The sequence below is a fragment of the Vulpes vulpes genome, chromosome 8 (assembly GCF_048418805.1).
Source record: "Vulpes vulpes isolate BD-2025 chromosome 8, VulVul3, whole genome shotgun sequence".
NCBI lineage: Eukaryota > Metazoa > Chordata > Mammalia > Carnivora > Canidae > Vulpes > Vulpes vulpes.
In genome coordinates, this window is record NC_132787.1 from 39,661,762 (window position 1) to 39,686,986 (window position 25,225).

The following is a 25,225-nucleotide window of genomic DNA, read 5'->3' on the forward strand; positions in this document are numbered from 1 at the left end:
TTTGTTCATACACAATACTCGGTTGTTTTAAGTGCAATTCGTTGGCAACCCCCCCCCCCTCCCATATTCCCTGTCTAAATTAGATACTTAAAGGAGAAAATTAATTAGAAGAAAGCAAGCCCAGTCCTTCCAAACTAAGCATCAGAGCAGTGGAGTGTATTTTCACCTATCCTCTTCTCCTTTGACAACTCAGTTTCTGATAGCCTCAGTACTGTTGCTATGGAGACAGTGATATCACCAGTTGCAATTCTGATGTCACTCTTCAGTCCCAACAAGGGGGAGGCACATGGAAGGCTGGAGGAGGAAACAAGATCTTGAGCTGAGCAAGAACATCCCAGCATCTTCACTGACTTTTAAAGTCAAGTCTGGAGTCTTCTGTGGTTCACTATTCCAGTGCTACAGAGGTAGGAAAGTCCAGTGGGCTGCTAAAACAGCCCATTTTCTGAGCCGCTGTAGTTAGGAAAATTCAGTGACAAATGATGGTTAACTTTTAATATTTAACCCAGCCTCCCTCTTTGCACAATTTTAATTTTATATCAGAATCTTCTGGAAATAAATGAGCCTCTCCCTCAGTAGCATTACAGCTAAACGTACCATCTTTGCTGCTGAAATTTTCATTTTGTTGCAGATTTGACCAGATCTCCTTGGCCATCCTTTTGGGATTATGAGGGGATCTTATTTCCCACTTCCCAACTTGATGATGAGACTGGAAGCTTAACTACCTGCTGACTTCTCTTCATTGTGTAGCTATTCCGAAAGTTGTGTCTTTTTCTCCAGTGCTCAAAAAACAAAATTAGACTGATATACCACTGAGTCCTGATTCTCATCTACTTTCATCCCCTCTACTGTTATTTCTGAAGCCTTGGCTAGACAACAGAGACCTTGGAAAAGGCAGACTATATATAGCCATGTGAAGAAAGTGTCTGTATTTATGGAGCACCAGAAGAAGAAGCTAAAGGAAAGTGAAAATGGAGGATATTGACAGAGAGGCTTAATAGTGAACAGTATCACCAGAGGAAAAGACATGCACACACTTCTAATCTTTATTTAAACAAAATCGACTGTGACTGATGTCAGCAAAAATTACATTTATTGAGTGTTACAATGTGCCAAGCACTTAGAGGAAGGGAATGAGAGAGAAAAAGAGAATGGATTTAATTGAATATATTCTTTCTTTTTAAAACCAGTAATAAAATTTGGTTCAATTAACTTTAAAACCTGGTCAGATATGTATCAACCCTACAAAAGCTTCATTTATGTTGCCTGTAATTTGGGCTTTTCTGTGACTTTAAGAATCTTGAGTAAGCAGAAGCCTCTTGCTTATGATGGATATAGGAGAAAACTGTTTTGAGATAGAGCTACAGTCTGAAGTACAGCAGCCATAACCAAATCCCTGTGTTATGCCCTCTCTGGCTGCCATTCACCATTTGCATTCCTCAATTATTGCTGAGGTCTCAACCACATTCGCACTTTTAGGGAGTATTCCCTCTATGGGCCACAGGATCCTTCTATTGGCCATAGAAAAATTTCATAGCTTTTGGGATGTTAACTTGCAGAGCTGCAATATGTAAAGGAATATATCCAATGTTTTTAACACTCCCTTTCTGGGCCTTAGTTTCCTAGTCTGTAAAATGAGGATGTTAGAATAAATGGTTTCTAGGGTCCATTTATCTATACATTGTATAGAATTAGCTTTCTCTCCTCATCAAATTTTTTTTTATGATAGTCACAGAGAGAGAAAGAGAGAGAGGCAGAGACACAGGCAGAGGGAGAAGCAGGCTCCATGCACCGGGAGCCCGATGTGGGATTCGATCCCGGGTCTCCAGGATCGTGCCCTGGGCCGGAGGCAGGCGCCAAACCTCTGCACCACCCAGGGATACCTCCTCATCAAATTTAATAGATAATACAACGCATCCTTTTTCTTTTGTATTTTCTACCCTAACTCCAGGATATTATTCACCAACTTTGGACTTAAGATATTTATGAATCTGTTCATTGGCTCCATTAAACTCTAGATTTTCCTTCCCTCTTTTTCATTTTATTATGGGAAATGTATACAGAGTTAGAAGTCTCAATATCATTACCATCAAAGATATTTAAGTACCTCATATAACTATAATTATCCAGGACAATTTAGGGAGTTTAAAGTCTGAAATAAGTTTCATGGATGCAGATAAAAATGCAGAAGATATAGTAAGTAGAATGAAACATTAGTACACATAATTGGAAATGTTTGCTGGATATACATGACTAAAAGATGTACTTTCTGTTTGTGAAAGAAGTACAAGAGCACTCTTGAAATATTGACTTATTTGTATTATTGGGATGGGAAGGTCTTTAATAAATCATTGAATAAATACTAATACCTTGGCTATGTCTCTAGGGTGAACTTATATCCAATAGGAATTAAGCTATTAGGAAAAATCCAATAGGAATTAAGCTAATAGGAAAGACTGAATGTGTGGCTTACCATCATAGCAAACTGGAACAAACCATTTTTTGGTTGTTCTCAGATTCTCCTACTTAAGAAAGAAAAATTTACACTATCTGGAATTAGAAATAGGCAGTATTCCTGTATTCACTCTTTCAGCAGATAATTATTAAACACCAACTTTAAGACACTAGTTACTATGAGGGTTAACAAGATGAGTAAGAAAAGGCATCTGCCCTCAGAAAGCCATCTAATTAAAGAGATGAAATATTTGTGATCAGTTAAAGGACTAGATGGAATGTTGAAGCAAAATATGATGAAAATATTGGAGAAGTAATCACATTCAGTTAGGTACTTAGAAAATATTTCATGGATGGGGTAGGTAAGCTTTGTCCTGAGCTATCAAGCAAGGGTGGGATTTAGAGAGACATTACTAGTGGGCTGTGTGGGTATGCCAGTGTGAAAGTACAATGCCCTTGTGTCTTCTATTTAAATGTCTTAGAAGAGGAAGTATAAGGAAGATCTTTGATCTGGAAGCTAGAGCTAACATTAACTATCAATTCCCTTCACAACATGAAGATGTATATTTCTCTCAAGTCCCCAAAAGAATATTTACAAAGTGCTTTGAGATCCATGAATTCAGGACACTTATTCTTCATTCTAGCTACTTATTTTCTGACTTCTTAGTCAAGAAGTTTGAAAGTAAGCTAAATACTTTTAGTTTTGTCATTGTTAAATAAGCCTACATATCACTGATTTGGAAGTGGAGAATAACAATAGTCATTTCAGAAAGTGTTGGCCGGAAGATGGAGCCTTTTTTTGTCACCTTGGAACCATCAGACTGTACCCAGAATAAGATCTGGACTTTAAATTTGAATGTCATTTTGTGCTCATGACATGTGAAAAATAATATTACTTGGTAATAAAAACAATAGGGTTCACATGTAAAATTAGTCATTTTTATTTGTGTCTTTCCATTGCAGATCCCTTATATTTCATGGCAGGAGGGGTGGGTAAGTTTAGGAATAGTGAAGACAACAACAAATTAATCGAGCTTTCCTCATATCTCAGAACCTGTCCTCAGTAAGAGTAAGTCATCACATAATTTCCTTACTTTTGTATGTAATCTTTCTTGATTTTTAATTGCAATATATAGCTTAAATAAGTCAGGAGGTCCTGTTGATTTTGTTGTTTTCTATTAGTAGTTCAATAAGATAAAATATCAGTGGAGATTGAAAGGTAAGCTTCTGGCTTTCACTTGTTCTGTCAACAATTCAGAGCAAACTGTTTCCAAGTTTCCTCATTCTCTGTCCAAGTAATAATAGCATCCATTCCTTTATTCATGGTAATGACTCAAACATAAGAATATTAGCATATATGAGTTGCTGAGAGCAATAAAGGACTTCATAGACATTAAGAACCCCTTGTTATGGTTTAAAATAACCATTAAAATGAGATAGCAAAGAATGTTAGAAAATTTTAGAAAATTTTTAAGGAAAAGAATAAATAAAAATAAATCTGGAGCTGGCAAGTTGTTCTCAGAGAGAATCCCTAGGCCCGGGGATTCTCATTGTTATGTAGATGTACATTAGAATCACCCAGGATGCTTTTATGAAATTCAATGCCTAAGTCTCCCGACCCCAAAACCATTGAAGATTCTTTGGGAGGTAGTATCACAGATTCAGTATCTTTAAACAGTTCTCCATCTAATCAGGGAGGAAAACCCTCTGCGTATCCAGGGAAACTATTGTATTACAACGTCAGGAAGAGTAAGAGAAACGGTATCCCTAATCTGAGTTAGTGATTGGGTGTGAAAACAGGTACAAATCCTTGTGGGAGCAAAGGACCAGTAGCTCTTAAAAGGTCTTCTATTTTCTTTTTAGTAATTATTTATAATATTCTACATAACAAAAATAATAAATCCATTTATAAATAAGCTTAAATAATTTGTGTAATTTGTATTTGATTTGTGTTGGTTTTATTTTGAGGGAGGATGTCAACCCCCCCCAAAGTCTTTTAACACAAATATTTCCAATTAACCAGATATTCAACCCTTAATAATGCTTAACTTACTTCAAGTAATTTTTTATAAAATGCATTTTCACTGTAAAAAATTAAGATAAACTTTTGGACTTTACTGTAACAGTTTAAAACAATTTATAGCAATTTTATTTTTTTACTATTTTATTTATCTATTTGAGAGAGAGAGAGAGAGCACGAGGTGGGGGAAAGCGCTGAAGGAGAAGGAGAAGCATACTCCCTGGTAAGCGGGGAGCCTGATTTGTAGCTTAATCCCAGGACCTTTGGATCATGACCTGAGCCACATGTAGACACTTAACTGACTGAGCCACCCAGGCGCCCCATAACAATTTTAAATAAATGTTTTATTTTGTTCAAATCAAGTATATATATATCTTATATATAATGTATATATTATATATAAAGCATACATATATATACTTTTTAAAGATATTTACATTAGAAGGGAAAATTTGGCCATCTTATTCCACCTTGTTGAGAAGTATAGATGTAAGCAAAGTTTATAATGAAAGAAGGGAACTTCAATGTAATGGTAATGGAAGTCTGACATGGAAAAAGAGGTCAAAGAGAAGCTTCTCATACTTGTAGATTATCAGTGGACAAATATTATAATAATTAGCCATGTTTTCAAGGACTACCAAATAAGATGCCATGCTATGGAAAGTGAACAAGACTAAGGTCAAAGTTCTAGGAATAAGGGATGTTATGCTAAATTTTGAGGTGAGCAAAAAGCAAGTAAAAGCAATTCTTTCACTGAAAAGAGACAATAAATAAAAGAAGAAAGTGGTAGCAGCTAGAGGGAAGCTTGGAGTAGGAGAAGACAACTAAAATGATTATCAGTTTTCTAGTTTGGAAGACTAGCTGGATGGCAGTGCCATTACTGAGATTAGGGAGTAGAGCACAGTACTGGGAGGATTGAACAATCAACATCAACAAGGCATCCACACAAAGGTCCATTTGATAGTGCATGTGGCATCCCTTTTCTCTTGGCATCCAGAGTTTGGCTGATCCATAGAGACTAAGAATTTCCCCAAGATCCTTGGGTATTTGGAGAGGGACTGGTCTTAAGGAGAAGCTTCTAAGACATGCGGCTAATATAAGTTAAGTTAGTGCTCTAGAAATTAATGAAAATGAAGCATATATTACTTTAAAAATAAGTTGGTGGAGCAAAAATATTAAGTTGGTGGGACAAGAACAGGCAGGGAAAATACAAATTAATTCTATTTTGATCATATTGAGTTTTGAGTGTCTACTGAAAATCCAGGATATGGAAAGGCTGTCAAGCAAGGACACGTAGCAGGGCAGGGCTTCATAGGTTCATTCATGAACAAATTGTATTAAGTACCTCTAGCATATAACAGGCATTGGCCTCAGTACTAGAAATAAATATATTTAAGAAATCCTCCTGCAGTGGAGAACTGGGAATGAAGAGATCTTCATTCTCAGTAGGTAGGTTGAAGTAGCTCTTGGGACAGGACTCTACTGAAAGCATTGCTCCTGTTTTCTACATCTCAGCCATTTGCCTTATTTCTCCTTACTTTCATGTAACTTGTCCCTTTGATGACCATTTCTCTTTCTCTCTTTTATTTTTTTCTATTCCAGATGTCAGATAAGGTTGACTGGTTACAAAGCCAAAATGGAGTATGCAAAGTTGATGTCTATTCACCTGGAGACAGCCAACCCCAGGACTGGAAAATGGTAAGCATCCATCTCTTTATAAATACTCATTTAGGAATAAATGGAGTACCATTAAGAGTAGGCTTATGCTCTTCACCACCACTGCCTACCTCTTATTTTTGAAGGTGAAATTCTTGGGGAAAAACACAAGCTCCTCTAGACCAAAAAATTCCTATTCATATTGTTTTGGAGGCAAAATTCTATAATATGATAATTTCATAGAAGAAATATAATTAATGCAAAACCTATATATTACAGCTGTAAATTTTTTAAAATTTTCAAACAGAAAGGGATTGGATTTCAAATAGAAATGTTACAAAGTTCATAGAAACTTTTTTTTAAATTTAAGGTGCCTCAAAATTCTCAGAATTATAAGCTCTCATCTAAGTAACATTTATTAAGTGCTTAGTATCAGGCACTGTAAGTCAGGGTCCGGTCAGAAGATGGAGACCATAGCACACAATTTGATATTAAAAATTTTAGTGAAAGATAGTTAACAAGTTAACTACTAAACACTGTAAGACCCTGAGAGTTTCAGAAGTAGCAAATATAGAGAGCAGCTACTACCCCTAGGTTGCAAGAGAGTGAACAGGAAGAGACTAAGAACTCACAGTAGTTACCTCTCCTTCAGCCAAGGTGGCTTCAGATTTCTTTGGAGAGAGTATGGCTTGCCACAGGAGGACTAGCCTGCTGGGGCAGAAGATGCTTGCCAGAGGATGCAAGTGCACCAGAAGTGCGGCATCTCTCCAGTACCCTCTACTAACAAAGCCAGCTGCCAAAGAAGAAATGTTTAGAGGGGTCCAGTTGCAATGTCACAGAGCAAGGCAAAGAAAGGTGGACTTGGAGTTGAGAGACAGTCATGGATGACTGGCGTAGACCCTGTGCTGAGTCCTAGAGTCAGAGATGTAAAAACAAATTAGACAGAATTCTTTTTTTTAGGATCTCATAATCTAATGAAATCACTATGGTAATTCCCATCCTTACTATTATTATTTATCAAACACCTATTTGCATACAATGTTCTATTTATACCCATCTTCTATTTTCCAAAATCTATTTGATCTGTCTTATGTAGCCTAAGAGAGATAATACTATCAAATCTACATAAGACATTAATATGTATAGATAATAAATATCCAATTATTATAGAGTAAGTGCCAACCAAAACAGCTGCTATTAGATCTTTTGTTTACCTCTGCTCTTTCATGTAGAAAAATAAAAGATAGATGAATTTCAATACTAAATCAAATTTAAAAAGTCATGATTTTTCATTAAGGGAGGAGCACTCTGGGGAATGAAAAAAAAAAAAGAAAAAGAAACAATTACTGCCCTCATAGACCTTACAATTAATTTGGGAAAATAAAAAATATAAATATAATCTAAAAATTAGCCTAATTATAAGAAGTTCATGATAATTTGCCAAGTGAATTTTCTGGCAATAATTGGATTAGGTGTTTAAAGTACAGATCAAAGTGGGAAGTGGTCAGGGAAAATTTCATAAAGTGTATTTAACAGAGCTAGAGGTGAAGAATAGGATGGTAGGTATATGTGTTGACTTCAAACTAAGGTACTGGAGCAGAAGATGGCTGAGGAGAGAAAATTAAATTTTTTTTATATTCTCCTTCATGGATGTGAAAATTTTCCCTGGCCTTAATTAAGAAAGATTCAGAAATCATTTGGCATCCACCTTCTCCAGCTGCCTTTGATACTACTGTATAAAAAGAGAGTTAAAGTTTGCAAGAAGGGAATGGGGTTTGGAAGAGATGGAATGTTTGTAGACTGCACTGATAGAAAAGCACATGAAAGGTTAGCCTTTCATTAACCACTTTTACAAAATCCTCCTGGGTCAAGTGGAATAATGGACATAAGGTGCATACTTTTTAGATTTAAAAAATGTAAACGGGCAATAAAAACCTAAAAACACAGAAGACTAACACAGTTCTTTATACTCCATCATAAAACTGTGTGCTATGCTATATGTTTTTAATGCTCTGGGAAAAGAATCAAAAAAGATAAAAGAATAAGCCCCACATCTGCATTATGAGAAGACTTTCATATACATGTTATAGCCCAATTACAGAAACATACCTATTTGCAGAATGTTCTTATAGAAACTGTAGGTGAAACCTGGTATAAATAATTTCTTAGTCTCATCTTCCTAGATATGCCTATCTTTAAATAAGTGGGTAATATTAAGGGATAATTTAAAAAAAAATAGTATAAAATCAAGACTCTCAATCAGATATGAAAATGAACACATGTTAAAGATTTTATTTAACTCATTAATGAGGAGACTGGAGAGGTGTTACAACCAGTTCAAAGAAGAATTTAAAAAGAGATGTATTACAGATCAGGAATATTAAAATGAATGTACAAGTAGAGGCAAAACTAGCCTCTTCTACAGTGGGGAAGGGAAGGGAGCTGAACCCCTTACTAGACAGAATTTACATGTCTACAGATATGAAGAATTATTCTGCATTGTTGTCAATTATCTACAGCTAACAGTTGTAAAATACTTCCCATAGATTCAGAATCTGATTATGTGGGAGGCTGTAAACAATGCTTAGTCTATAAATTGTAGACTATAGACAATGCATTATTTTCTATTGGAGCATGATTTTTTTTTCCCTACAGTTACCTCCATTTCAATAAATCTCAAAATAAGGTGATTTTGATAGCAAAATCAGGCTAATATCTTCAGACTTAGTCAGTTATTTACATAGATAAACCAGATAGGCCATAGCAACCAGATAGGCCTTAAGTTTGCTTTACTGGAAGTTTTCATAAAGAAGCTCTGGTTGAACTTTTTTTTAAAGGCCTCAATGACACTAGGAAGGCCTTTTTTTAAAGGCCTTCCTGACGCTAGGAAGATGAGACTAAGAAATTCTTTCTACCAGATTTCACCTATAGTTTCTATAAAAACAAGAATATATACCACTGGGATTCCCTGAAACCATTATTCCTAAATACAGTTAAGTTATACTAATAAAAACTTTTAGGCAAAGTACTTTTCATTTTTCTATCTCATTAAAAAAATGTGGGGAAGGCGAAGTATATAATTTAAAAAAAGAGAGAGAGAGTAAGGTATAATTGTGAACTGTTATACACCAGCTAAAGTGCAGACTGGCAGACAACTTTCTATAGCCATATACATTCCTTCATAACCAAGTGGCAGAAATGGACATATTTATTAACAGACCAAAAGATATAGCCTCTCTATCACAATAAAAAAATAATAAGCAAAAAAACCCATAAGAATCAAAAGCATATAACCTATTTTTAATCATCAGTGTTTCAATATTCTACCTTACTTAGAAATTATCAAAATATCCAATGAATATTCATTAAATAACAGTGTTTTAAGTTACATAAAGATGCTGTAAATTTACCATCAAGCGTTGAGTTGTTGAATACTATAAAATATAATAACTTGAAATAAAGTTTTTTAGAATAATATCCAAGTTGAATAAACACAAATATATATTTTTCATGATCTTAAACATAAAGTAGAAGTAATATTAGCTTGCTGGATTTGTATAACCTGTATAAGTTTATGAAGAGCATATCAAAGTAAAAAGTGCATACTTGCATTATACTTCATACTGATAAATCATAAAGGACAGCTGTTTTTATTAAATCAAAATTATTAAACTTACCTTGTTTGCCAAAGGTTATCCTAAATTATGTGACGTTAAGCTCCTAAAATTTTTCTGGGTTAGGTTCTTTAAGAGTACTTTACCAGTCAGAAAAAGATCCTTTATTTAAGGGACTTTATAATCTAATTTGGCATCATATAGAAGTAGGAAGATATTATTGCTTACATTTAATGTTTTTCTGAATGACAAATACTGATAGCTTATAGCCTAAATTCGAAACTTTCAGCCATTAGATTCAAATGTCCAGTTTTCAACAATAATCACAAAGAAACAGGAAAAGTGTGACTCACTCAAAGGAAAAAGTAGGCCAACAGAAATTGTGTCTGAAAAAGACCTGATGATGGCAGATCCACTAGACATAGACTACAAAACAACTGTCTTGGGATTTCTGGGTGGCTTAGTCAGTTAAGTGTCTGCCTTCAGCTCAGGTCATGGACCCAGGTTCTGAAATTGAGCTCTGTGTCAGGCTTCTGGCTTCTCCCTCTCCCTCTGCCCCTCCTCCCCCATTAATGCTTTCTCTTGCACTCTCTCTCTCTCTCAAATAAATAAAGAAAAAACATATTAAAAAAGCAAAATGAACGATTGTCTTAAAGATGTTCAAAGAAATAAATATGGAGAAAGTAAAAAAAAGTGTATGAACAAAATAGATATATCAATAAAGAGGTAGAAAACCTAGAGTAACCTAAAAGAAATTCTGTAGATGAAAAGTATAATAACCGAAATGAAAATTTCACTGAAGGGATTTGGAGGCAGATTTGAGCAGGCAGAGGAAGGAATCAGCAAACTTGAAAATAGAACCATGGAAATTATCAACTCTAAGGAACAAAGAGAAGAGACTGAGGAAAAGTGAACACAGAACCAAAGGGGCCTGCGGGACACCATCAAGCAAACATACATTGTGGGAACCTCAGTAGGAGAAGAGAAAGAGAAAGGGCAGAGAGAATATTTGAAGAAATAATGGCTTAAAGCTTTGCAAATCCGATGAGAGACATGAATATAAATATCCAAGAAGTTCAACAAACTCCAACAAAGATGAACTCAAAGATACCCATGCTGAGACACATTATAATCAAACTTTCAAAAAACAAGGATGAATGGAATATTAGTAGAAGTTTTTGATACTTCCGTGTCTGAACCACAAAAGTCTCCCATTCAGTTCTCAGTGATCTTGATTGTTCCTTATACACTTGAAGAATAAGTTTTGAGGCCCTAGGTGAGAGTAAAACCATGCAAAAGCAGAGCCTAGGTCCCTGAGTCACTGCAAAGTAAGCTTCTTATTGAATGTCCTCTCTAAACAAAGTGATTGAGAAATACTCCTGTTTCCTTATACCACTAGTACTTCAGGGGTTATCTGACTTAAAACTAGCATTATCACAAATAATATATTTTGCTTGTGTCATCTTGCTGCCAGAAATGCCCACTTTGTTATATCTATCAAATGTTTAGAACTCCATCTCAAATGCCACTGCTTTTTCTAGTTATCCACCCAAAGCTGTATGTCCCTTTTGTAACATTAAACATATCTTTTTATTATTTTATAGCACCAATCACATAGTATTTAGTAATATCTGTGTTCATAGTTCATCTCTACAGTAGACTTTATGTTTCTAGAAGGCAAAGATCATATTTCTTTCATCTTTATATGTCCCACAATATCTAATAGAGTGTATTGTACACAGATACTATATATATATTGAATTATGCAGGTGGTTTGTGTTACACATTACCTCCCCTAAATCCCTAAATCACTTCTTCAGTAGAGGACCATCAGGTTGGTCCTCCTGGTGGATAGTTTGTATATTTGAACCTGATTTTCCATTTCTTGAATGCAGTCTCTGCTCTGACCTGACCACCTTTTCTCTGTCTCTTTCTCAGACATGCTTATAGGCAGCTTTCTTTCCTAAAACTTCTTCTGAAGGCTAAATTATGTCCATATAGAATTTCCCATTTGTTACTGATCTTTGGTTCAGAAAAACAATTTTTTAAAAAATTCATCACAGGAATTCAGAAAGTAGTTTCCCCACAACTCCCACCTGGTCTGATAGGAATGAATCACAGTACACATCCCTAGCCATACTGTCTTCCAGCATTCTCTTTTCCAGAGCACCACTCTCCTATGCATATGGGAAGTCAAGTTTTATTCCTAATACTCTGACAGATGGTTAAGTTTGTTTCACTGCATTACTCTAAAAATCAAGCTTATTGACTTTTCTTACTCTTCTCTTACCTCTTCTGAAATTTAACCTTAATTTGAAATGTTTGAGTAGTATTATCTCATATACACACTCTAAGAGTACAAATTTTTGTGCATATTATCTCATTTAATACTAATTGCAACTACATGATGAAATTATTAAAACTAATAATAATTACCATATGATCCAGGAAGTCCACTTCAAGTGTATATCTGAAGGAAACAAAATCACTATTTCAAAGAGATATCTATACCCTATGTTTATTGCAGCATTATTCACAATAGTCAAGACATAAAAGCAACATAAGTGTCCATCCATGGATGAATGAATTTAAAAAATGTGGTGTATATACACAATAGAATATTATCCAGCCATAAATAGAAGGAAGTCTTGCCATTTGCAATAGCATAGATGGATCTAGAGGGTGTTAAGCTAAGTGAAATAAGTCAGACAGAGAAAGACAAATACCATATGATCCCACTTACGTGTGGAAACTTAAAAAATAAAACTCACAGATACAGAGAACAGATGGGTGGTGTGAGAGTGAGCAAAATGGGTGAAGAGAGTCAAAAGGTATAGACTTGCAGCTATAAAATAAATAAGTCCTGGGGATTTAATGTACAGCATACTGACCATAGTTAATTATACTGTATTGTATATCGGATGTTGCAAAGAAAGTAGATCTTAAGCATTCTTATCACAAGAAAATTAATTTTGAACTATGTGTGGTGAAGGATGTTAACTAGACTTATTGTGGTGATCATTTTGCAATATACACAAATATTGAGTCACTATATTGCCCATTTGAAACTAATATAATTTTATGTCAATGAAATCTCAATAAAAAATAATAAACTTTCAGCATGCATCAAAAGTAATCACAGAAACACAAGACTCCCCTGTCCAGAAATCAAAGAGCTCTTCTTCCAAGTGGGCACAAAATTCTTAATTACTTTGAGGTTGAGATGGGCAAAAAATACTAGCAAAACAAACTTTCCATTGTTTTACCCAACAGAGAATAGATCTCTATAAACAATTAGTCCATTAAAGAGATCACTGCCACCAATGACTATTAGCCCTAAAGGAACAAAAATGAAAAGCCAATGCAAAATTAATACAGAGGAAAATTAAAACTAGAAAAAAAACATAATATCTGCAAAGTTCTGTTGCCACCTTAGATTCACTTCTGAGGTCAAAGAAAAAGAATGCATGCACCTAGTACACTTCCCTCAGGATGGCATTTACCTCTGTTAGGTGAATCCATTGGACATCTTGGCAAAGACTTCAAAAACTGTTAAAAGATCATTTTTAGAGAAGGATGAAATAATGACTTTCATACATGTATAAAAATAAGCTCATGGTGGGGCTCAGACTGGGTGCCTCAGTCCTTTAAGTGTCAGACTCTTGATCTCAGATCTTGATCTCATGGTCATTAGCTCAAGACTCGTGTTGGGCTCCATGCTGGATGTGGAGCCTGCTTTTAATTAATTAATTAACTAACTAATTAATTAAAATAACATGGTAAAGATTTTAATCATTAACAAGGAACTGGTGAGATTCAAAGGAGAATTAAAAAAAACACATATTATAGATCAGGAATATTGAAGTGAATGTGCAAATGGAGGCAAAACACAGTGGAACCTTCTCTGGTCAGAATTAACATGTATAAACAAGAATTATACTGCAATTGCTATCCATTATCTACAAGATTGTAACATAGCTTCAAGAGAATCAGAAGCAGAAAATGTGGAAGGCTGTGCTATAGCTTATGCATAGTTTTCCACTGAAGTATGAAATTTCCCTGAAGTAGCTATTATTCAAATTAGGAGAACCATTTAAAAGGACTTTGCCCCAAACACCATGGCCCACAGACAGGTTAAACCAGCCCCATAGCAGACTGGCGAAACTGCTTTTCTCTACTTTCCAAGTCATCAAAACATAGCAGTGTATTGCAGGTGTGGAGAGCCAATTCTAGAGTCAGAACTGGATTTGAATACTAAACTCCATCATGTGGAGGCTATGAGATACTAGCCAATTTATGTAACCTAAGCTACAGTTTGCTCACCTATGAAACCAAAACAATACCTCTCCTGCAGTCTGTATATGAGGAGCAAGTGAAATAATGTGTGTAAAGCACTCAGCACAGTGCCTGGCAAACACAAGTATTTAAGAAATAGTAACTAGTAACCTATGTGACCACTTGGTAGTTAAAATACCAAATTATTCTTTAAAAATGGACAATACTTGTAGTCATTCCTAGATAGACATTACTCTAATAATCACAGTGCTCCTTTACATTTGATAGTAAATAGGACGTTTTCACTTCTTATTTTGGTCTATGTTCAGATGAAAATTATAAATTGCAATGGGGGAATATATAAATATATACATGTGCTTATCACAGCTAGTGTCCATTAAAGAATCTATATTCGTTCAAAACTAATAATTGTCCACAGATATTAACTCATTAATTATAAATTAGATTGTTCAGTTAAGTGATATCAAATAGTTCATTGGAAACCATTTAACATATCAAGACTGTGCTTGTATAGCCCAGCAAAGTGATTAATTATGCACAATTGTCCTTGAATTCTCTAATTTTTTGAAAACTATAGTTGTACTAAGAGACCTAGATAAAAACAGGTAAACCCTAGAAAATAGCAAGTAATACAAATATAAGAAAATTTTGATTCAGTTTAAATGCTAATTCTGCTACATAGCTATAAATATCAGATCTTAAGGATGTATGTTGTTAAAAGCAGTATACTGTAGTGTCTGAGAGCATGGGCTCTAGAGTCAGACTACATGCATTGGAACTCCTGCTCCATCAGTGATTATCTGTATAACTTCAGATAAGTAACTAACTTGATTTTTCTTTCTTCAGTTCCCTCCTCTGTAAAATGCATATAATAAGAGAGCCAACATTTAAGTTTAATGCCAGAATAGTGTTAAGTGAGGGGATGCCTGAGTGGCTCAGTAGGTTAAATGTCCGCCTTGGCTCAGGTCATGATCTCAGGGTCCTGGGATGAAGCCCTGCTCAGCGGGGATTCTGCTTCTCCTTCTCTCTTTACCCCTCCCCCTCACTCATGTACCTTCTCTCTCACTCTAATAAATAAAATCATTTAAAAAATACTAAAAAAAGAGAATACTAATAAGTGAGATAATAGTCTTAAAATACTTGGAATAGTGCCTGATACATACTAAGCACTCAATACATGTTGGTTACTTTTATTGTAATGATACAACAGTTAAGGCTGGAGAGAGGTGACCATTTTTGTAACTAGTCTTTGAGTTTGTCCTGAATGTCCCATATCTTTACTTTGTTATAGTCGGATGAATCCTTGTCTATTTTTAAGGAAGCTTCAACTGATCCTATCAGAGTGCTCAGCTGGCTCCGCAGAGACCTGGAAAAAAGTACAGCAGGGTTTCAAGATGTTAGATTCAAGCCTGGAGAATCCTCATTTAATGGGGAAATGAGCAACTTAGGAGATCCCCGCAAGGGTTTCTCTGTGGACTATTATAATTCCACCACCAAGGGCAGTCCAGGAAGATTGCATTTTGAGATGAGTCACAGAGAGAACCCTGTCCAGGGTCCCAGTGTCCAACTTGGTAATGGAAGTTCAGTAGATGAAGTTTCCTTCTATGCTAACCGCCTCACAAATCTAGTCATAGCCATGGCCCGCAAGGAAATCAATGAGAGGATAGATGGCTCTGAAAACAGATGTATCCATCAGTCATTGTACATGGGAGATGAACCCACACCCAACAAAAGCCTGAGTACGGTGGCATCAGAGCTGGTGAATGAGACTGTCTCTGCATGTTCCAAGAATACTACCTCAGATAAGGCTCCAGGCTCTGGTGACAGAGCCTCAGGTTTATTACGAAGTCCTCCAAATTTGAAATATAAGACCACTCTGAAGATCAAGGAGAGCACCAAGGAAAGCAAGGGTCCAGATGACAAGCCTCCTTCTAAGAAGTCTTTCTTCTATAAGGAGGTGTTTGAATCTCGTAATGCGGGTGATGCCAAAGAGGGTGGAAGGTCCTTACCTGGGGAGAGAAAGATGTTCAGAGGGCAGGAAAGGCCTGATGACTTTACAGCTTCTGTTAGTCAAGGGATCATGACCTATGCTAACAGTGTGGTATCTGATATGATGGTTTCCATCATGAAGACACTGAGGATCCAAGTGAAAGACACAACAATTGCCACCATTCTGCTAAAGAAGGTACTGCTGAAGCACGCAAAAGAAGTTGTCTCAGATCTTATTGACTCCTTCATGAAGAACCTCCACAACGTCACAGGGACCCTCATGACTGATTCAGACTTTGTCTCAGCTGTAAAAAGAAGTCTGTTCTCTCATGGAAGCCAGAAGGCTACAGATATCATGGATGCTATGCTGGGTAAGCTATACACTGTAATGTTTGCAAAGAAACCTCCTGAAAATCTGAGGAAAACCAAGGACAAGTCTGAGAGTTACTCCCTTGTCTCCATGAAAGGGATGTGTGACCCTAAACACCAAAATACAAACTTTGCAAGCATGAAATCTGAAGGTAAATTGAGGGAAAAAATATACTCTCCTGCATCCAAACCAGAGAAAGAGAAGACTTGTGCTGAAACTCTGGGTGAACACATTATCAAGGAGGGATTGACCTTTTGGCATAAAAATCAACAAAAAGAAGGAAAATCTCCAGGTTTCCAAAGGGCAACATTTGCAGCTCCCAACAAACAGTACAAGCCTGTACCAGACATCCCTCTGGGATATCCTCTGGATACTTGCAACCTCAGTCCCCCTATGCATCACCGAGAGAAACCTGAGAATTTTGTATGTGATTCAGACTCCTGGGCCAAGGATCTGATCGTATCTGCCTTACTTCTGATTCAATACCACCTGGCTCAGGGAGGAAGCATGGATCCACAGAGTTTCCTTGAAGCTGCTGGCAGCACCAACTTGCCTGCCAACAAGTCCCCTGTAGTTCCTGATGAGTCCAGCCTTAAATCTCCTCAAATGGGAGGTGACCAAGAAGAAGCAGAAAAGAAGGATCTAATGAGTGTTTTCTTTAATTTTATCCGGAATTTACTTGGTGAGACCATTTTCAAGAGTGACCGTAGCTCTGAACCCAAGGTACCAGAACAGCCAATTAAGGAAGAATATAGCCACCAGTGTGAAAGACCTATAACCCCTTCTCCCATCAAATTAAGTGAAGGCGATGAGACTGGTGGTACCTTTGCTGGGCTGACCAAGATGGTTGCTAACCAGCTAGATGGCCACATGAATGGGCAAATGGTAGAACATCTAATGGACTCAGTGATGAAGTTATGTCTCATTATTGCCAAGTCCTGTGACTCTCCCTTGGCAGAGCTAGGAGATGATAAGTCTGGAGATGCGAGCAGGCCAACTTCAGCCTTCCCAGATAGTTTATATGAGTGTTTACCAGTCAAGGGCACAGGGACAGCAGAAACGCTCCTGCAGAATGCCTATCAAGCTATCCATAATGAACTGAGAGGTATATCAGGACAGCCCCCTGAAGGATGTACAGCACCCAAAGTGATCGTCAGCAATCATAGCCTAAGTGATACAGTTCAGAACAAGCAACTGCAAGCAGTACTCCAGTGGGTAGCTGCATCTGAACTAAATGTCCCTATTTTGTACTTTGCTGGTGACGATGAAGGAATCCAGGAGAAGGTAAGGAAGTAGAGTCAGAGGAATTTGAAAAGATTTGTTAATGGTTAAGTAGAGTTTTAGGTTCTGTTTTCTGTTTTCTTTCTGAATAGGAAGATAGCTACAAGTGTAGGCTGGGGAAGGGAGAATTTGAAGATGCACCTTGGCAGAGATAATGGATAAAGTAATATTGGATTTTGCCCAATAAAAGGCATATCAAAAAAGAAAAGGGATAATATATATATATATATTATCCCTTTTCTTTTATATATATATATATATATATATATATATATATATATATATATATCACCTGCCGGGAGGCATCCTGGGAATGTATTGAGGAGGCAGGTGGTTAGGGTAAAGGATCTAGGTTTATACCCTTTCAAACTTGTCATTACTCTCTCAGCTGGTTGTCTAGGAAGTGTTGGGGATTCGAGAGATTCAATAATAACATCCCTCTTCCCCTTACTCTAAGTTCTGAATCAACTGAGAAGTAAGACTAAAGAATAAGGCAGATGAGAAATCCACCTATCACTGTTATTACTGAAAACGGTAAGTGTGTGCCTTCTAACTCCTTGCTCTTCCCAGTGTAGGCCTTGGAACTGCTTACTGAAGAGAATTGTGCATGTGTCTGGTAAAAGTGGCATATAACTTTACAGGCAGACCTCAAAGGCATTGTGGGTTCTGTTCTAGGCCACTGCAATAAAGCAAAGTCAAATGAATTTTTTTGGTTTCCCAGTATACTGTACTATAGTCTACTAAGTGTGCAATAGCATTATTTCAAAGAAAAGGGCATACTTAAATTTAAAAAATGCTTTATTGTGATGAGTACTGGGTGCTATACTATATGCTGGCAAACTGAATTTAAATTTAAAAAATAAAAGATGCAAAAGATTAAAAAAATTAATAATGCTTTTTTGCTAGAAATGCTAACCATCATTTGAGCTATTAGCAAGTATATCACTAGTCAAGATCACTACAACAAATATAATAAGCATGGAAATGTTTGAAATATTTCTAGAATTACCAAAATATGACATACAGAGTGAACAAATGCTGTCAGAAAAATGGCACCAATAGATTTGCTTGGTGCAGGGTTTCACTTTGTAAAAAAAGGAGTATCTGCAAAGCACAATAGAGAAAAAACGTAATGAAACAAGTATATGAGTTTCAGGTGTATATTATAATTTGATATCTGTACATACTACAAAGTCATCATCACCATAGGTATAGTTACCATCCCTCACCCCACAATTCAGCTCTTTGACCCATTTCACCCACCCCTAACCCAGTTTCCCTCTGGTAACCACCCGTCTGTTCTCTGTATTTGAGTTTGTTTTGTTTTGTTTTTAAGAGTCCACATATAGATGAAATCATACAGTATTTGTCTTTCTCTGTCTGACTCATTTCACTTAGCATGACTTGTCCACCTTCAAGTTGTCAAAATTTTCTCCTTTTTATGGCTGAGTAGTATTCCATCACACACACACACACACACACACACACACAGCCCATACTTTCTTTATCCATTTATCCATTAAAGGACCCTTGGATTTTTTCCACATCTTTACTACTGTAAAAAATGCTGCAGTGAACATAGAGGTACATATAGCTTTTCAAATTTGTGGTTTTGTATTTTATAGATAAATACCCAGAAGTGGAATTGCTGGATCATATGGTAGTTCTACTTTTACTTTTTTAAAGCATCTCCATACTGTTTGCCTCAGTGGCTGTACCAATTTACATTTCCACCAATAGTGTATGAGGACTTCTTTCTCTCCACGTCTTCTCCAACACTTGTTATTCCTTGCCTTTTTTATAATAGTCATTCTGACAAGTGTAAGGTGATATTTTATTGTGGTTTTGATTTGCCTTTTCCTGATAATTAGTAATATTGAACATCTTCCCAACATCTTTTCATGTCCCTGTTGACAATCTGTCTTCTTTCAAAAACTGTCTATTCAGATCTTCTGTCCATTTTTTGTTAGAGTATTTTAAAAATTTATTATTATCGAACATAGTCAACATACAATGTATTAGTTTTGGGTGTACAAGGTAGTAATTTTACAATTCTCAGTGCTCACCATAATAAGTATAGTCAGCACCTTTCACCATATGAGGTTATTACAATGTTATTGACCATACTCTCTATGCTGGACTTTTCATCTCCATGACTTTATAACTAGAACTTTGTACCTTTTATTCTCTTTGACCAATTTTGCCCATCTTCCAGCCTCCTTCCTTCTGGCAACCCCCAGTTTGTTCTCTGTATTTAAGAGTCTTTTTGTTTGTTGTTTATTTATTCATTTGTTTCATATTTTTAGATGCCACATATAAGTGAAATCATGCAACATTTGTCTTTCTCTGACTTATCTTTTAATTGAGTTGCTTGATTTTTTGTTGTTGTATGAATTCTTCATATATTTTTGGATATTAACCTCTTATCAGATGTGTAATCTGTAAATATCTTCTCTCATTCAGTAGGCTGCCTTTTCATTTTGTTGACAGTTTCCATTGCTTTGCAGAGGCTTTTTTGTTTGATGTAGTCCTATAAACAAAAATAAACAATTTTTACTTTGGTTTCCCTTGTCTTTGGAGCCAGACTCAAAAATATTTAAGCCATTTTGAGTTAATATTTTATATAGTGTAAGATAGTGGTCTAAGTTCATACTTTTGCATATTGCTATGCAGTTTCTTCAGCACCATTTATTGAATAAAACTGTCATTTCCCTATTGCACATTCCAAGCTTCTTTTTGCAAATTAATTAACTATGTATACTATGTATGTGTGGGTTTATTTCTGATCGATGTATTCTGTTCCTTTGATGTTTGTGTCTGTTTTTAGTGGCAATATCATACTTTTTTTGATAAGTATACCTTTATTACAGTTTAAAATCGGGGAGCATGATACAAATAGCTTTGTTTTTTCTTTCTCAAGACTGCTTTGGACATTTGTGGTTCCATACAAATTTTAGAATTATGTGTTCTAGTTCTGTGAAAAATGCCACTGGGATTTTGATATGAATTGCACTGAATCTGTAGATTGTTTTGGGTAGTATGGACATTTTGACAATGTTAGCTCTTCCAATGCATGAGCATTTTATTTATTTACATTTACATTTATTTGTATTATCTTCAATTTCTTTTATCAGTGTCTTGTCATTTTCATTTCACAGTTCTTTCACTTTCTTGGTTAAATTTATTTCTAGATATTTTATTCTTGATACAATTGTAAATGGGATTGTTTTAACTTCCCTTTTTAAAAATAATTTGTTAGTATTGTATAAAAACAAAACGGATTTCTGTTTATAGATTTCTTTCCTGTAATTTTACTAAACTCATATTAATTCTAACAGTTTTTTGGTGGAGTCATTAGGGTTTTATATATATATGTGTGTGTGTGTGTGTATATATATACACATACCATATCACCTGTAATTAGACACAATTTTACTTCTTCCTCCTTTCTGATTAGGGTGTCCTTCATTTTTTTTTCTTGCCTAATTTCTGTGGTTAGGACTTCCAATAATATGTTGAATAAAAGTGCAAGAGTAGGCTTCCTTATCTTGTTCCTAATCTTACAGGAAAAGCTTTCAGTTGTTCAGCACTGAGTATGGTATTAGCTGTGGTTTTGTCATAGATAGCTTTCATTATATTGGAGTAGGTTCCTCCTGTACCCACTTTGTTGAGTGTTTTTGTCATAAATGGATATTAAATTTTGTCACAAGCTTTTTTCTGCATCTATTGAGATGATCATATAACCTTAAATTTGTTAATGTGGTATATCATATTGATTGATTTGCAAATGTTGAGCGATCCTAGCATCCTAGGAATAAATCCCACTTGAGCATGGTATATGATTCTTTTATTATATTGTTGAATTTGGTTTGCTAATATTTTGTTGAGGATTTTGCATCTGTGTTTATTTGGGATATTGGCTTGTGATTTTAGTTTTTTCTGGTGTCCTTGTCTGGTTATGTTATCAGGATAATGCTGGCTATGTTAAGTTGAGTTTGGACGTGTTCTCTCCTCTTCAATTTTTTGGAAGAATTTGAGAAAGATAGGTAATATATCTTCCTTAGATGTCTGGTAGAGTTCACCAGTGAAGCCTTCTGGCACTAGACATGTTTTGGGGGAGGTTTTTATTTATTTTTATTTTTTAAAAAAAGATTTTATTTATTTGTGAGAGACACATACACACACAGAAAGAGAGAGAGAGAGAGAGAGAGAGAGAGGCAGAGACATAGGCAGAGGGAGAAGCAGGCTCCATGCAGGGAGCCAGATGTGGGACTCCATCCTGGGACTCCAGGACCACACCCTGGGCCTAAGGTGGTACTAAACCTCCTAGCCACCCGGGCTGCCTGGCTTTTAATTATTAACTCAATCTCCTTGCTAGTAATTGGCCTATTTAGAGTTTCTTAATGACTCAGTTTTGAAAGACTATATGTTTCTAGGAATTTATACATTTCTTCTAGGTTGTCCAATTTGTTGGCATGTGATTTTTCATAGTAGTCTCTTGTGATTCTTTGTGTATCTGTGGTATCAACTGTAACTTCTCCTCTTTCTTTTCTGATTTTATTTGAGCTCTCTGTGTGTCCTTAGATGAAGTAAATCTCTTGCAAACAACAAAGAGATGAAAGACTCATGTTTTTCTTAACCATTTTGTTGATTATTTTCTATTTTTGTAGATCCTCTCTGTTCCTTTCTTCTCTTGCTTCCTTCTCTCATGGGTTTAGTGATTTTCTTTAGTGTTATGTTTAGATTTCTTTCACATTACCTTATCTGCTATAGATTTTTGCATTATAGTTGCCATGAGGTTTACATATAACATCCTATTTATACAAAAGCCTATTTTGAGTTGATAGCAAATTTGAGCACATTTTTAAGATTCTATATTTTTACTCCCCACCATATTCTATTTGTTTTTGATGTCCTATTTTACATCTTTTTATTTTGTATGTCCCTTAACTATTATAGTGAGAGGTAATTTTGCTACTTTTGTCTTTTAACTTTTATATTAGCTTTATTGGTGGTTAATCCACCACTTTTACTTATATTTGCACTTTTCAGCGAGATTTTTACTGTCATATTTCTTTTTTTTTGTATTTTTTTATTGGAAGTCGATTTACCAACATATATAGCATAACACCCAGTGCTCATCCCATCAAGTGCCCCCCTCAGTGCCTGTCACCCAGTCACCCCATCCCCCCACCCACCTCCCCTTCCACTACCCCTGGTTCGTTTCCCAGAGTTAGGAGTCTGTCATGTTCTGTCATCCTCTCTGATATTTCCCACTCATTTTCTCTCCTTTCCCCTAGTGCCTTTTGTTTTTAGCTTAAAGAATTTCCTTTAAAATTTCTTATGAGGCTAGTTTAGTGTAATGAACTATTTTAGTTTTTGCTTTTCTGGAAAACTATCTTTCCTTCAATTTTGATTGATAATCTTGCAAGGTAGACTCTTCTCAATTGGAATATTTCACTTTCCTCCAGCACTTTGAATATATCATACCATTCCCTTTTGGCCTGCAAAGATTTTGCTGAAAAATCTACTGATAGTCTTATGGAGGCTCTCTTCTATTTTCTCTTCTAAGAAAAATGTTTTTTTTTTCTTATTGTTTCAATATTCTCTCTTTAACTTTTGTTTTTTAAAAAAATTATTTATTTATTTATTTATTTATTTATTTATTTATTTATTTGAGAGAAAGAGAATGAGTAAGGGGAAGAGCAGAGGAGAGGGAGAAGCAGACTCCCTGCTGAGCAGGGAGCCCGACATGGAGCTCGAACCTAGGACGCTGGGATCATGACCCAAGCTGAAGGCAGATACTTAAGCAACTGAGCCCATCCAGGCACCCCTTCTCTCTTGAACTATTGACATTTTAGTTATAAATAAGATTATTTCTTTGGTTTCATTTTATGTGGAACTTTCCTTGCTTCCTGGAGCTAGGTGCCTTTCCTTCCCCAAGTTAGTGAAGTTTTTAGCCATTACTTCTTCAAATAAGTTTTCTACTGTTTTCTCTCACTTCTCCTTCTTATGGGACCCCTATAATGAAGATGTTATCCTGCTTGATGTTTTCCAAAGGTCTCTTAAGATATCCTTGCTTTTTAAAATTCATTTTTCTTTTTGCTGCTCTGATTGGGTCCTTTCCAGTGCTGTCCTCAGAGTTACTAATCATTCTACTTCATTTGATCTTCTGTTGAACAACTGTAGTGTATTTTTCTGTTTAACTATTGAATTCTTCAGCTCCATAACTTTTGTCTGATACTTTCTTATATTTTCCATCTCTTTGTTGAAGTTCTCACTGTGTTTATTCATTCTTCTCCTGAATTTGGTGTGCATCTTTATGACCACTACTTTGAACTCTTTATCTCTATTTTACTAAGATCTCTTTCTGAGATTTTGTCTTATTCTTTCATTTGGAACATATTCCTCTGTCTTCTCATTTTGTGTGACTTCTCTGTGTTTGTTTCTAAGTATTAAGTGAAACAGATCTTTTCCAGTCTTGCATGAGTGGCCTTATGTAGGAAATGAAACTTATTATTGTTCAACTTGCCCTAGCTTTTGGTTATTTCTTGGACCTTAGTGATTTTCTTGTTTAAAAAATTGTTAATTTAAATTCAATTTCATTAACATATACTATATTGTTAGTTTCCGAGGTAGAATTTAGTGATTCATCAGTTGCATATAACACCCAGTGCTCATTACTTCAAGTGCCCTCCTTAATGCCCATCACCCAATTATCCCATCTTCCCACGCACCTCCCTTCCAGCAACCCTCAGTTTGTTTCCTATAGTTAAGAGTCTCTTATGGCTGTTTTCCTCACTCTGTTTTTATCTTATTTTATTTTTCCTTCTCTTCCTCTATGTTCATCTGTTTTGTTTCTTAAATTCCACATATGAGTGAAATCATATGGTATTTGTCTTTCTCTGACTTATTTCACTTAGCATAATACTCTCTAGTTCCATCCACACATTACAAATAGCAAAATTTCATTCTTTTTGATGAATATATATTATATATTTTATATTTTTCATATATATATACATATGATATATATATATATATTAACTTGTTTGCCCATCATCTGTCAATGGACATCTGGGCTCTTTCCACATTTTGGCTACTATGGACATTGCTGCTATAAACATTGGGGTGTATGTGCCCCTTCAAATCACTATGTTTGTATCCCTGGTAGTGCAATTGCTGGGTCATAGGGTAGTTCTATTTTTAACTTTTTTGAGGAACCTCCATACTGTTTTCTACAGTGGCTGCACTAGTTTGCATTCCAACGAACTGTACAAGAGGATTCCCCTTTCTCTGCATCCTCACCAACATCCACTGTTTCCTGAGTTGTTCATTTTAGCCATTCTGACCAGTGTGAGGTGGTGTCTCATTGTGGTTTTGATTTGTAGCTTGATTTGGTCTTAATAAGTCCCAGTTATTGACCTATTTGGTGTGCCAAATTCTGTCACTGTAAGGGAGGGATCTCAGTGTCGAGTTTCAAGTTAATTGTAGGCCAGATCTTCAGGCAGCAACTTTTAAGGTACATCACAATTGTGATCCCTGATG

The 25,225-nt window shown here is 35.7% G+C and overlaps 1 protein-coding gene across 2 annotated transcripts in view; it reads left to right on the forward strand.

Moving 5' to 3' along the window:
• AKAP3 (A-kinase anchoring protein 3) overlaps positions 1 to 25,225 on the forward strand; it is a 33,974-nt gene that overhangs the window by 1,943 nt on the left and 6,806 nt on the right. For both annotated transcript variants that reach the window (XM_025995380.2, XM_072766200.1), the window contains exons 3-5: positions 3,415 to 3,520; positions 6,074 to 6,169; positions 15,356 to 17,680. In XM_025995380.2, the coding sequence (XP_025851165.1) occupies positions 6,074 to 6,169; positions 15,356 to 17,680 (2,421 nt within the window). In that variant the 5' untranslated portion in view covers positions 3,415 to 3,520. The remainder of the gene's footprint in view (positions 1 to 3,414; positions 3,521 to 6,073; positions 6,170 to 15,355; positions 17,681 to 25,225) is intronic.